Here is a 13818-nt window from a genome sequence, read left to right as displayed (position 1 = left end):
TGGTAATGGGGGAAAATACAATAAAGATTAGATTTAAAGAAAGGAAAGAGGAAATTCTCTTGTATTGGGACGGGGGTGGGGGAGGGGGCTCCCATTCTCACGTGGAACCATTTTCATGTGGAAACTTCCAGTGACTTGATCTTGTGCTAAATGAAATCTGCTTTCATTGATCTGCAAAGCCTGTGATCTGGACCCTGACTACCTCTAACCTTATCTAATAGTCTCCAACACCCATTCATCTTCAACCACACTGCTTTCCTTGCTGTTCATTGAACATAATTGGTACTTTTGCCTCAGTGGCAGTTACTGATTCCTTCCTGCCTGCACAATCTTTCCTGGGTTTTCTACATGGATTTCCCCCTAAAAACTCTGCTCCCCCAAAAAGTCCTCCATTCAACAAATGCTGAGCACCTCCTAGCTGTCTGACATTGTTACAGGTTTTTAGTATACGCTGGGAACAAAATATCTGTCAGAGAACTTCCTTTCAGAGCTGTGTAAAAATAAAGTTCCTGTAGGAAAAAAAGGGGGGAGGGGCATATGAATAGTGTCCACAACAGAGATTGTGGCAATTTTAAGTAAGGTAATCAGGAAATGCTTTGCTGAGATAAAGACCTGAAGGAGGAGAAAGTGAGATGCTTATCATCAAGGACAGTATTTGTTACAGGAATAAGGCCAGTGAGGCCGCAGTACTGCTTTAAAGGAGAAAGTCAGCTGGTAATGTGGTCAGAAAGGTAAGAGTGGCCCAGCAAATATGAAGGTGGTTGTAAGGACTTTGGTTAAACTGATAGGGAAGCCTATGGAGGATTTTGAGATGAGGAACGTAATACTGTGTTTCTCAACTATAAGACGCCCCCCCCCCCCCCCGCAAATTTGGGAGGGAAATGGGGGTGTGTCTTACAGTCCAAATGTAGCTTACCTGGTTCACTGGGGGGGGGGGCAGTGAAGTGGGGTGAGGTCACATTTTACATTTTTTGGTTCAAAAATTTTTATTTTCCTCTTCTAAAACCTAGGTATGTCTTACGGTCTGGTGCGTCTTAGTCCTAAAAATACAGTACTTAGTGTAATACACAGGTGGCAAACACAAGGCCCATGGGCCAAATCCGGCCCTCCACCTTGGTACCTTGTTTCTACCCGGCGGCAGTGCCAAGCTCTTGCTTAACTGTTAAGGTGTAGTTAGATTTATACAGTCCTAAAATCATATTTGGCCCTTTGAAGGCAACCTTGAGACTAATGTGGCCCCCAGTGAAAATGAGTTTGACTCCCCTAGTGTAATAGGTTCACTCTGGCTTCTGTCAATAGACTGGGGGTAGGTAGGGTGGGTCACTGATTCCATTGATGGTGTAAATTCTCTACCCTTCCCTTTGTTGACACCTTTTGCCATGTAAACTTGTAATGCCCTCCCATGTAGATTCTGGGGCACAGGATGACTCCAACCAATGGGATGTTAGCAAATTGGCCCTGGAATACCTCAGTTCCTGAGGCAGAATAAGCCTCTCAAATCTAAAAAAAAATAGGGCCCTAAGGTTTATATCATCCAATCTAATGCCTTTTATTTTCAGTCAAACATGTAACCAATTCACTTTTGATTCTCAGGTCTTAAGTTATGAATTACAAGTGAGTATCAATGTCAGCATCTTCAATGGCAAAATCTACATATCTCAAAATGTAGGATTATAGTATAGTACAGAATTTAAGGCTTTTCTCAAAAAAGTTCAGAGAAATTTGCACAGGGAACTTTGATAGAACTTTTTTAAGTGTGAAGTAAATTAATCTTAAGGCTGTTGCATGGGACCAAAGGAACATGCAAAATATCAGACGTATGTACCACTTCTCCCCAGAACCAATAGCTTATGTAAATCTAGGCCACTATTCCAATTTTTTTAAAAATTTTAATTCTTACCTGAAGATATATTAATCGATTCTAGAGAGTTAAGGGAGAGAGAAAAAAACCCATTGGTCAGGAAATCAAACGTGCAACCTAGGTATGTGCCCTGACTTGTAATTGAACCTTCAAATTTCTGGTGTACATACAGGACAATGCTCCAACAACAGCCTTCCAGCCAAGGCCCAGTTTTTCATGTATTAGACTAATTTTATAACTGAGGCAAATATTGTATCTTCCTTAGTTTTATAAATAACACAGGCAAGCCCAGAGATTTAGTAACATTCCAAGGTCATGCAGCTTAAGGGCTATATTTGAATCCAGACCATCTGGCTCTGAAGTTGGGATCCTTATTTTGGTAATAAGAATTTATAATCTCTCAGCCTTTAGTGTATTTTTAAAATTCTAATAAAATCCTCTTTTCAACAAATGGCTTGGGAACAACTAAACATTCACATGCAAAACAGTCTAGACAGACTTTACATCCTTCACAAATATTAACTCAAAATGGATTAGACTTAAATGTAAAACACAAAACTACCAAAACATCAGAAAACCTAGATGACCCTGGGCAGGGTGACTTTTTATAGGTAACACCATCAAAGGTGGCATCTATGAAAAGACTGATAAACTAACTTTTAAAAAATTAACTTCTACAGAAGGCAAAAAGAATACAAGCTACAGACTGGGAGAAAATATTTGTAAAAGAAACCTGATAAACGACTGTTAACCAAAATATACAAAAATTCTCAGAAGCCAACAGTAAGAAACCTGGTGAAATTGGAAACACGTTCATACAAAAACCCGCATATGGATGTTTATAGCAGCTTTATTCCGAATCGTCAAAACTTGTCCTTCAGTAGGTGAATGAACTGTGGTACCCTGAAACAATAGAATGATTCAGCACTGAAGTGCCCTGGTTGGTGTGGCTCAGTGGATTGAGTTACCACCCTGCAAACAGAAAAGTCACTGGTTTGATTCCAGAGTCAGGGCACACGCCTGGGTGGCAGGCCAGGTCCCCAGTTGGAGTGAGAGGCAACCAGTCAATGTACAGACTTTTCTCTCCCTTTCCCTTCCTTCCCACCTCTCTAAAATCTTAAAAAGTATAATAGAATGAGCTATAAAAAGACATGGAGGAACTTTAAATGCAAATTACTTAAGTCAGATACTTTCAACTTTTTTCACCTCGTGGCACACAAACTTCTAAAATTCTGTGGCACCAAAAAATACTTTTTGCTGATCTGACAAATAAACCTAATTCATTCACAGTGGACAGCTATTCTTGTTAGCTGTCATTTTTTCTTTGACAATCTAAGGGAAAAGGGGTCCGTGCCCCTGACTAAATAGCTATCATGTTTTAAAAATTCTTGCAAGGTCAGCTCTAACCAAGTAACTTAGTAAGAGCATTTGTCCCAATATGCCAACCAAGTTTGCAGGCTTGATACCTGGTCAAGGCACCTACAAGAACCAATGAATGTGTAAGTGGAACAAATTGATCATCTCTCCTTCTCTCTACAAGAGAATAAATCTTTCAGCACCCACACCAGTTGAAAAATTGCTGCTTTAAGTGAAACCTATCTGAAAAGGGTATGTATCCCTGGCTGGTGTGTCTCAATTGGTTGGAACATCCAGGCCACAGACCAAAAGGTTGTGGGTTTGATTCCCTGCTGGGGCACATACAAGGCAGCAACTATTAAATGTTTCTCTTGTGGGCTCGCTATCTCAATGAAAAAAGAAAAAAAATGTCCTTGGGTGAGGATAAAAAGAAAATTAGGAAAAGGAAAGGCCATGTATCGTGTGATCCTAACTACACATTTTGGAAAAGGCAAAACCAGCGACAATACCAAAGACCAGTGGTTACCATAGACTGAGAACAGGAAGGATGAACAGAACATATTTTGAGAGCAGTAAAAATACTCTATTCTATGATGAAGCACGTCGTCATAAATTTGTCTAGATAAATACTGATAACACAACAGCAAAAGTAAAGCTAAAGACTATAGACTTTGCGTGATTACATGAACAGATGTTCACCCATTACAATAAATGTACCCCCCAGTGATGGGTGTTACGGTGTGAGACTACACATATTAGGGGTGGGGGCAGGAAGTGTATCAGAAACCTCTGTACCTTCTTTTGCTGTGAACCTACTCAACACATTGTACGCAGGAAGCGTATTTATACGTTTTAAGTTAACTGATAGTAGAGCGTGCGATTAAAAACTACCTGCAAACAATGTGTTAAGAGTCTTAAAACTATGGACAAAAACCTGACATCCTTGATAACTCAGATTGGGCTATAAAGGATTTGGAAGCTTAATGTCCTGAAGGAGCACAGGACCTTTAAGCCATTTGCAGAGTCCCATTCAGAGGGAGACAGGGAAACTCCAGTATTAAATTTGAACAGGAACAAAGCCAGAACAAAATCTCCCTGGCTTGTTTCTGTAGTTCTTTATATCCTGTATTTATTAATTGACTTTATTGGGGTGATACTGGTTAATAAAATTATCTAGGTTTCAGGTGTACAAGTCTGTATCATTTGTACATTGAATTGTGTGTTCACCACCCCATGTCATTTGGTTTAGAAAAGAAAGGCCTAAGTCCCAATGCTGGCCATCGCTAAAGAGGAAACCAAGTATTTCCAAAGAAACCTCCAGTAGAAGAAACACATCCATTCGTCAGTGACGAGAGAAAAATAGTGCTAAAAACAAATTGTACATATTCATGTAATTTCATGAACAAAAAAATTTATTCTGAATAAATCATTCTATACAGAAATCATTGAAAAAGATGTTCATTTTACTTGGCTATATACTTAAATTGAACTATCCAAACAAAATAAACATGGCAATACAAATATTTAAGAAATTTACAAAAGCTGTACAAAATAACTTAATATTTAAAAATTAGACTGATGCAGTCTACAAAATTTGAGAGCTGTACAATTAGAGATCTATGTATTTTTTTTTAGGGGATAAAAGAAAGGATGCTTTAAGGCTTCTTTGAGAGTAATCCTTTTAGCTGGTTCATACTCCAACATTTTCTGAATGAGGTCAAAGAGAAGCTCATGTTCATCATCCTGAGAAAGCATAAATTCCTGAAAGAAAAAGAAATAGAGTCAAACAGCTTTTTCTATCAACACATTGTAATTTTATTTATCCACCACGAAGAGGGGAAACTCAAAGTTGATCATGTAAATAATGACCCAGGCTTACCTTCAGAGGTTTACAGCGCCTTGAAACATATCTGCCAGCAGAACTGTTTTCATCCCAGTCCAATCTATCATGATGGAAATATTTACGTTTCCTAAGAGTAAGTTAATATCCATGTTTATGTTGACAATGAAAACTTACAATATCTAGCAGAAGTGACTGGTTTCATCAACTGTTATGTTCTTATAAATCAAAGACTAATGCTTTTTCAGAGATTTTTTAACGTTTATTTTTAGAGAGAGGGGAAAGATAAGGACAAAAACATCATATGTGGTTGCCTCTCAAGCATCTCCTACTGGGGACCTGGCCCACAACCCAGGCATGTGCCCTGACTGGGAATCTAACCAGCAACCCTTTGGTTTGCAGGCCAGCACTCAATCCACTGAGCCACACCAGCCAGGGTGCTTTCCCAGAGATTAAAAAGCAGCCTAGAGATAGTTACTGGCTTGCCAGAAAAGTAATCAGCTACTTAAATGAAAAAGCATTAGTATGACTTCACTGTTTCACAGTTCTAATCAGGACAGATGACTAAGCGATACTAAAGGTAACAATCTTAAACATACCTGGTTTTCTGTATCATATGTTTTGGTAAAGGTCCAAGAATCCTTTCCATCATTGCCAAGTGCTCCTTACTGTCATGTGTCTAAAATAGTAATAAAAAAAAAATCTTAACTACCTGTACTTGCATGTTGTGCCTTGTTCTCATTTATTTAACAGAGCTGCTACATTTCTAGTCCCTACATGATTAGACATGAAGATCACTAACAAAAGATCTACTCTCAGCAACAAAAAAATAATGCTTACAAAACAAGATCACCAAACATTCCCTAATTCAACAGGTCTGATTGTTTCTACAAGGGTGTCCAACCTTTTGGCATCTCTGGGCCACACTGGAAGAAGAGTTGTCTTGGGCCACACATTAAATACACTGCAACACGTAATCAAACAAAACAAAACTCATGTTTCAAGTAAATTTAAGATTTTGTGTTGGGCTGCATTCGCAGCCATCCTAAGCCACATGCAGGCTGCAGACCCCTGGTTTATAATATACTTTAAAATAGTTTAAATAAAATGATAAACTATGAGGGAAATACCAATGCCCAGCAGCATCAGATTTACATAATTCTTATTTCTTTGTATTTATCTACAACTAAGTCTATGAAGCAACTTTAATAAATGTATTTGTGTTAGTGTTCATTCACATAAACAAGCACTTTTCTTGTGCAAAGTACTTACTGGAAATACTGTAAACCCAAGGTAGTATTCAATAAGAATACATCCTATACTCCAGACATCACATGGTTGGGACCATCCTAAGGCTGCAAAACAAAGCAAACTTTTTCTTAAAAAAACATTTTCAATAATGTGTATAATTTAATGTTTAAGCTGGTAAAGATCCCAAAGAAATCACTTAACCCAAGACTAAATATGAACGCATAGTATATAAGAATTAGGGTTCAGAAGACACTGGTTTCAAGTCCTAACTCAGGCTCTTTGGGCTAGTGATTTAGAAAATTTTTTCCCGAGATCAAATTTCCTAACCTATAAAATGGGCACTACCTACCTACACAAAGACTGGACATGCATATTACAAACATGCAAACTGAATTCCAGAAGGTTAAGCCACTTAAAGTCCCAGAAGTGACTATTTGGAATAAGAAATTAAAATCCTTAATGTGTTTTATAACATTAATTCCTAAAAGGGAAAAAGGAAGTCCCACAAAAATAAAAGCTTGATTGGTAAGGAAATTTTAAAATCAGCTTCAATGAAGATAAAGGTTCCCAAGGGACAATTAACAAATACTTACCTAAAATAACTTCAGGTGCCCTATAATGTCTTGTAGATACCAATGTACTGTGATGTTCATCATCATATGTTGCACTTCCAAAGTCTACAACTTTAATATCTGGATTTATTAGAGTACGTTCATCACGTTTCTAAAAACCATAAATGATGATTAAGGAAGCATAATTATTAAGAAGGCATAAAATATGAATTTAAAACCATGAAGAAAATAAATTGAAGACTTACCATTTTGGGATTGTATGCCTCTGTGTAGTCAGACTGCACAAATAAGATGTTTTCAGGTTTTAAGTCTGTATGAGTCAATTTATTACTGTGCAAAACTGAGAATGAAACATAAAAAGTTGCTGTAATCTAGAAATCAAAACTCAAAACTTAGCCAATCCCCAAATCCCTACCAACAACAACAACAAAAAAAATCCTGATGTCTTTTCCTCAAGTCTGAAAGGTCAACATTCAATAGTCTGCTAGAAAACCATCAAAACTGAAACCCACTACCCTCCTTAAAACATTAGTCTACTAACAGCTAACTCCTTTATAAATGAAGGAAGAATTATCTTTCTCTTATGGAGCTGAGATTTGCCATTCCTTAATTTAAACCTAGTGATTCTAGCTTATTATTTTTAGAATCTGAAAGGCTCATAGCCTTCTATACGACAATATATTAATATACTTTCACTGAATGAAATTCAGTAAAACTGACCAACTTGTTATCAACTACATCTTACTTATACAAACTCTTAAGTCATATTATGTTAGATCCCATTTTTCCCCATTTGACAATACATTCCTTTCAGGTGTACAGCATAGTAGGACATTTACAAAACTTATGAAGTGATGCTCCTGATAGGTCTGGTACCAACCAGACACCATACTGAGTTACATACCATATTATTGATTATATTCCCTATGATGTACTTTACATCCCTGTAACTGTTTTTGTAACTGCAAATTTGTACTTTTTAAGTTTTTTTTTCCTTTTAGAGAAAGATCCAAATCCATTGGATCTTAAATTGTTCTCAGTAAACTCCAGTTTCTGGAAGATATGCCAAAGTACTTACAATTTACAGACTTGCATATCTGATATGCCATCTTCCTGATATGATCCAGTCGAAATGGCAGAAAACCATTTTCCTTAATAAAGTCATATGTACTAAGTCCTAGCAGTTCAAACACAATGCAAATGTGACCACGATGCTCAAACCACTCCAACATCTGGACACAGCGGCTATAAACACATAAAAAAATAACTTAGTACAACTTCTTATAATTTAGAAATCTACTTAGGGGCATTTTTCTAAGTTGTATTTTGATACTTACAATGTACTGTTGGGGTCTGTTGTATTTAAGTGTTCCAGAACTTGTATTTCTGAGCGAGCAGCTTCACAATATCTATCCACATTTTTAACTATTTTTACTGCTACATGTCTACCTCCCCTGTTAGAGACAGTAAGTACAAGTTTAAAAAAATGATAAACATACTTAACTACATTTTTCTATCTCTCTTTTCAAACTGTACACTTCTATACTTTGATTATATGCAAGTACTCTCTTCTAATTGCAACTCAATGTTAGCAACTAGAATAACCTTTGGGCGTATGATAGGGTCCCTACCACAAATTATTTTTTGGTCCTTCAATTAAACTATGTATCAACAGTAATTTAACAAAAATATTGGCTATTATCACCTCAGTTTGCATGCCATTTAAGATTCAAAATAAATGTACACAGAGCAGTTTCTTCCTATAGTGCCTGTCACTGGCAATTATCTCAAATTTCCCTTTCATCCAGGTTACCAGAAAAATAGGGATCTGTGAAAACACAGTAAGAAGCTCTATCTAGCTCTCAGAATCTGTAGAAACAGTAGAAAGCCTCCTCTAACAAATCATTTAGAAAAACTTTGCCATTCCAAAAGAAAACATTTCAAACAGAGAACGAAAAGGTAACAGATTTCTAACACTATGTTAAGACACTCCAATCAATTAATTTGATAAGCATAATTTGTGACACCAATTCAGAAATGGTCTTAGGCCTGACTACACTATTAGGATGAATTATGGCCCTTTCTAAAAATAAGTAAATACTCTAAAGACTACCTCAATGCGTATGGGGTAGGCAGAGCTCCAAAGACTCCCAACATAAAACCAAGGGTGAGAACCACTATGGAGAAGGAAAAAAAAAAAGGAGGGATGGAGGATGGAGAAGCCCACAATTCCCCCTACTGAGACAACTAAATACTATTTTCTGGAATAATAGTATCTGTTCTTAGCTTAAAATCGAAACTAGAGGCCGCATATATGAATTACTATTGCTTAAAAATACAAAAAGTTATTATCTTTTACTGGGAGTTCCCTACATACAAGGTAAAACCCAAGCTAAAAGGGTAAGTAAACACATATCTAACTCATGGCCAGACCATATTCTAAAGCTAAATGTATCTTCTATACTGTTGATCACTCCAAGTATAATCCCAGGCTAGGAAACTTACGCTTTACGATCAATGCATTCCACGACTTTTCCAAAAGCTCCTTCACCTAAAGTATTAACAATTTCATCTAAAAGAGAAAAATAAATCTCAGTCACACCAAGAAGTGAAAACATTTTACTTATCATAATAAATGCTATCAATGCAGATTATTCTAGTTGATGCTACAAATGTCCTTATCACTATTTCATTGGTCAACACTGTCAAAAAACATGTTAACTATTTTTAGGTCTAATTTCAGTCTTAAAGCTAATTTTATTTAAATTGATTTACTGTTCTGGAAGATCTACATAACATTAAATTTCTACAGAAAGCAAAAATAACAATTCCCCCCACCACCAAAAGAAATGGAAAAAAACAGAAACAAATAAAAAGAAAAAGAAAAGAAAAACAGAGAAAGAAAAAGATTTCCAAATCCCTGAAATCTTAATCTATATATATAGATTATGTTATCTGAAAAGTTAATAAGTGTTGAAAAATATTCTATACATCTTGCACTTAGTACGTCTCCACTCTGACAGATCAGGTGACCCTCCTCATCATCCTCTACACTCCTGGTTCTTTTCCTTCGGTGACTCTTCTGGAAACGTCAAGTGGGCGGCACCAAGATCATCCAGCCAATCAATATACCCGAGTGAATTCAGGGCAGAATACGAAATTCATTCAGCGGGGAGATATTCAGGCATTCAGATACACGCCAGGCCACAAACGGTTGGCAGGAGCAATTTCAAATTCAGTCCCCAGAAATTCACAGGGCACATAGTTTATGTTAACAGGAGAAAAACATGGCAAGGAACAGATTTTCAGATAAGATACTCAAAGTGGCAAGGCAACAAAACATAACACAATTGTTTCTTTAAAAAATGCTTAGTTGTAGCATTCACTGAAATATAATTTAAATTTCTAGTGTCCTAACATATTGCAAAATTGCAGTAATATTTACTTGTCAAAGTAGGCTGTGGCCAAATTAAGATTTCCTAACTAATCTAAGAAAACAAAACATTAAAACAGTAAATAAAATTAAAGCCCTAATTTTGGGGAGAAAAATCGATTTGCCATACAGTAACACCATGACATTGTAAATGCCATCTGAGCTGATCTCCCAATTAATACAAATCCCATAATGTTCAAATCTGTTAAGAGGTTTACTTAGTGAAAAATAGGATTAGAGCACATGCTTGCCTAGAATGAAGTTACACCTAATCCTTAATCATTCAAAAATAAAAGGCCCAGTCTATTTTGTGCTAAGGCTTCAATTTATCAAAGCAAATCTGATTTAAGTACCATAAAAAAATCTGTCAGACTATTTCACTATAAACTAATCTTAATTAACCCCCCCCTACTTCCCTCAGTGAAAAGACAATTAGTTGCCAACTAGTAAACAAACTGTTACGTAACTAAATATGTACCATACTTGGGGAATTTCTTATCCAATGCACAAACAGAAAGACTCCTGCAAGTTAAAACTGAAATGGCTTCATCTTAAACAGAACTTTCTCAAATGATCAAACACAAATTAAAGCTTTCCTGTATCACATGGGAAATAAAACTTCCAAAATGTTTTAAAAGTGCTCATACCCCATGTGAACGATGATGTGAGGTGCTGTGGTGAATCCTGTGCCTGCTTTTATAACTACTTCTTCCACTTCTACCAGAGGACTTGCTACTATGGTTCTGGTATCTGCTTTCATGGTCCCTATGGCGATGCCCAGATTCACACCCTTGATTGTAGTCATTTCTGTATTCATCAACGTAGCGTCGACTATAATAATCTTTCTCATTTATGGATCTGCTTTCCAAATAATGGCTAGGAAAATAAAATACCCATTTTTCAAAGCTTTTCGGTAATACTAAATATCCTCAAAATCTCAGTAAACAATACTCTTAAAATTTCTTTCTCCAGCTGGTGGTATCTCTCCACACCATGCCCCTCTCCTCTCTTGGACAGCTGATAAAACCTTTACTCTCTACGCCCCCCCGCAAAAGAACAAAACAACAACAACAACAAAACCTCGTTTTTCCCATTGACCAAAACACAAACCCACACAGTCTTACAAACAATACAAGCCATCCCTGGAAACAAAAAGGAATCACCGTTAACTTATTTTTAAGTGACACTAGTTTTAATTATGAAAATAGTCCCCCCCCCCCAGTTTTATTGAGACAACTGATGAGATTGTAGTAAAAAATGTATTTTTTATATATCTAGACATAGCGCCGTCCTTACCTATCAGATGTTTTAGAGTGATTGTACTTGCAGCGCTTGTTCTCCCGGGCACTGCTATGTGATCGCTTCCTTCTTTTGTGACTGCTGCTGCTCCTCCATTTTGTGCAATCCCAATCTTTCTCATCCCAGTCAGGGCAGTACGTTCTCTTCGAGTGTCTCATCTACGTAAAGGACAAGTTCCCCCAGTTTTACAGAACGCCGCACAGCAGCACTAAGCGGTTTAATACAATATTCTGCAAACTCACACTAGCTGTGACGTGTTCATCAATTTTTGGCAAAAATCGTACTCCCTTTTCTGTGCGTCCACACGCAAATTCTCCCCATTTAAACGTGCATCAAAAACTCGCCTCCAAATAACATGCAATCATGAATGTTCTTCGCAACAAAACTACCATTATTGAAAATTTCTGTACAGGAGGCACAGTGATCTAACTACTAACACCTTAAGCCAATGACCGCATTAGAAAACTACAGAATACCGTCTTTTGACGGCCACCCCCAGCACCTACTACAAATAAAACCTAGCTTATTCCAAAAGCAATCTTACACCAATCTGGGGAGGGTGAAACCATCTTTCAGAAATGTTTCGAACAAAATTCCCTACATTTGATTCCACTACATCTCTGAACTCAAAACGCTCCAACTCGGGGCGCGAAAAATTCAACGCATAAAATGCCGGATTCCATATCCCGTCAAATGCTTTATTATTTCTCTTTCCTCAGGTTCCTAGACAACACTGAGGGGAGGCAGTGGCGACACTCACGCTAACTCTTTAGAATCCACTAGACCTTAAGTGATATCGCCTCCCACCAGGTCAATTCGTTCGGTCTTTGTCTCCATTTGAAAGGAACCCAGTTGCTCACAGGGGAGGAATTCACGCACAACCCAAGCAAAGTAGCAGCTTCGCCGCTGCCTCCGCCCCGCCGCCATCTTAGGGCTCCGCGGAGGCGGCCACCGCAGACAAGATGGCGCCCGAGGCGACCGGGCTCGGCCCTCCCTCCACACCCCAGAAGAGGCCGAACATTCGAGGAGCGCTTTCCGCCTCGCAAGCAGTGTCACTACCCTAAGCCAGTGTCTGGGAAGTCGAGGTTAAAGCAGAAATTCGTGACAAGCTCGACAGAGCTAGAGTGAAGCAAGAAAAAAGGGTCGTCGTGCAGGAGACTGCGGGCGGCCAACAAGCGTGGATGGGGGGCATCATCAAGCGCTCTGGAGGCAGACAAAAGGCCCTGACACCTAGCCCGCTTCCTTCTGCGTCTTACCGTCCTGGCCGCGGAGTCCGAGCCGAAGGAGACAAAGCTTGCAAGGCGACAACGTCCAAGTTCCAGCTGGCTGCAACGGGCTGCGAAAACAAAATGGGGCTGACAGCCGCCGCGTCAGGACTCTTCTCGAAAACACTGGTGACGCTACGAGGGCGTCCCCGCCCTGGGGCGGGGCGTGCACGCGGTGGCCGAGTGTGCGCAGGCGCAGGGGTGGGGGTGGAGTAGAACCTGAGATACTTGTTGACAGTGGGGACTTGGAGACCTGGGGTCCTGTCGGCCTGGGTCGGGTTGGGAATGATGGGACAACAGTGCGAGCTTTGGGGGCAAGAATCTTTCCTGTGCTCATTAAAAATTGTATTTGTGCCCTGACTGGTGTGGCTGAGTGGATTGGGCGTCCTCCCGCGAAAGGTTGCAGTTTGGTTCGGGTCAGGGCACATGACTGGGTTGCTGGTTCAGTGTCCAGTTGGGATGTGTCAGAGGCAATGGACAGATGTTTTTCTCCCTTTCTCCTCTCTCAAATGAGTATTTTTAAAGTTATTTGTGAGTGCTAGAAACAAGAAAAAGTGTGTTCTTTAGTGCATGTTATGTATGGGCTAAGTGGGGAGTTATGTTCCCCCAATTAATAATTTTAAATCAATCCCCACTATCTCACAATGTGATTGTATTTTGTAAACAGCGCTTTTACAGACAAGGTTTAATGAGGTCATCAGGGTGGGTCCTAATCAAGTATGACTGTTGTCTAGACTAGGACTCGGGGAATAATATTGTGAAGACAGACGGACATCTACAAGCCAGAGAAGCCTCAAAGCCCTGGTCACACCTTTTTTTCCCAGTTTTCTTTTTAAAGATTTCTTTCTTTTTAGAGAGGGTAAGGGAGGAGAAAAGGAAGAGAAACATCAACGTGTGAAACATCAATTGTTGCCTCTATCTTGCGCCCTACTGGGGGCCTG

General features: G+C 38.7%; 1 protein-coding gene and 1 long non-coding RNA gene across 6 annotated transcripts; both read right to left on the bottom strand.

The window, feature by feature from the left end:
• Positions 1-3103: 3103 nt before the first annotated feature.
• Positions 3104-4531, bottom strand: LOC118500028. The gene is made up of 2 exons (XR_004902555.1): positions 4117-4531; positions 3104-4032 (listed from the first exon to the last, which is right to left on the bottom strand). It is a non-coding gene; the product is annotated as an uncharacterized LOC118500028 (long non-coding RNA).
• Positions 4532-4608: 77 nt separating this feature from the next.
• CLK1 (CDC like kinase 1) lies at positions 4609-12995 on the bottom strand. Of its 5 annotated transcripts, none has more exons than XM_028508612.2 (13): positions 12869-12995; positions 11610-11770; positions 10961-11189; positions 9872-9962; positions 9386-9452; positions 8218-8334; positions 7959-8125; positions 7126-7220; positions 6902-7031; positions 6330-6412; positions 5657-5736; positions 5097-5160; positions 4609-4978 (listed from the first exon to the last, which is right to left on the bottom strand). In XM_028508612.2, the coding sequence occupies exons 2-13, from the start codon at positions 11768-11770 to the stop codon at positions 4835-4837; spliced, it is 1428 nt and encodes a 475-aa protein (XP_028364413.1). In that variant the 5' UTR covers positions 12869-12995; the 3' UTR covers positions 4609-4834. The 5 variants fall into 5 exon arrangements, with proteins under 5 accessions (XP_028364413.1, XP_028364412.1, XP_035878996.1 ...); XM_028508611.2 differs by having other exon boundaries at positions 5097-5187; positions 12869-12991; XM_036023103.1 differs by lacking the exon at positions 12869-12995 and adding an exon at positions 12165-12284 and having other exon boundaries at positions 5097-5187; positions 11610-11777.
• Between the last annotated feature and the right edge of the window lie 823 nt (positions 12996-13818).

The sequence above is a fragment of the Phyllostomus discolor genome, chromosome 4 (assembly GCF_004126475.2).
Source record: "Phyllostomus discolor isolate MPI-MPIP mPhyDis1 chromosome 4, mPhyDis1.pri.v3, whole genome shotgun sequence".
Lineage (NCBI taxonomy): Eukaryota > Metazoa > Chordata > Mammalia > Chiroptera > Phyllostomidae > Phyllostomus > Phyllostomus discolor.
The sequence above is the reverse complement of the archived record's forward strand: the minus strand, read 5'-3'. Positions and strand labels throughout refer to the sequence as shown.

Bases quoted from the DNA above. Each gene is read 5' to 3' on its own strand.
- CLK1 (XM_028508611.2), bottom strand. From the start codon at position 11,770: ATGAGACACTCGAAGAGAACGTACTGCCCTGACTGGGATGAGAAAGAT. The intron at 7,221-7,958 runs GTAAGTACTTTG...TTTCATTCTCAG, and splicing joins GATATGCAAGTCTGTAAATT to TTTTGCACAGTAATAAATTG. The intron at 6,413-6,901 runs GTAAGTATTTGT...TTTGTTTTGCAG, and splicing joins GGCACCTGAAGTTATTTTAG to CCTTAGGATGGTCCCAACCA.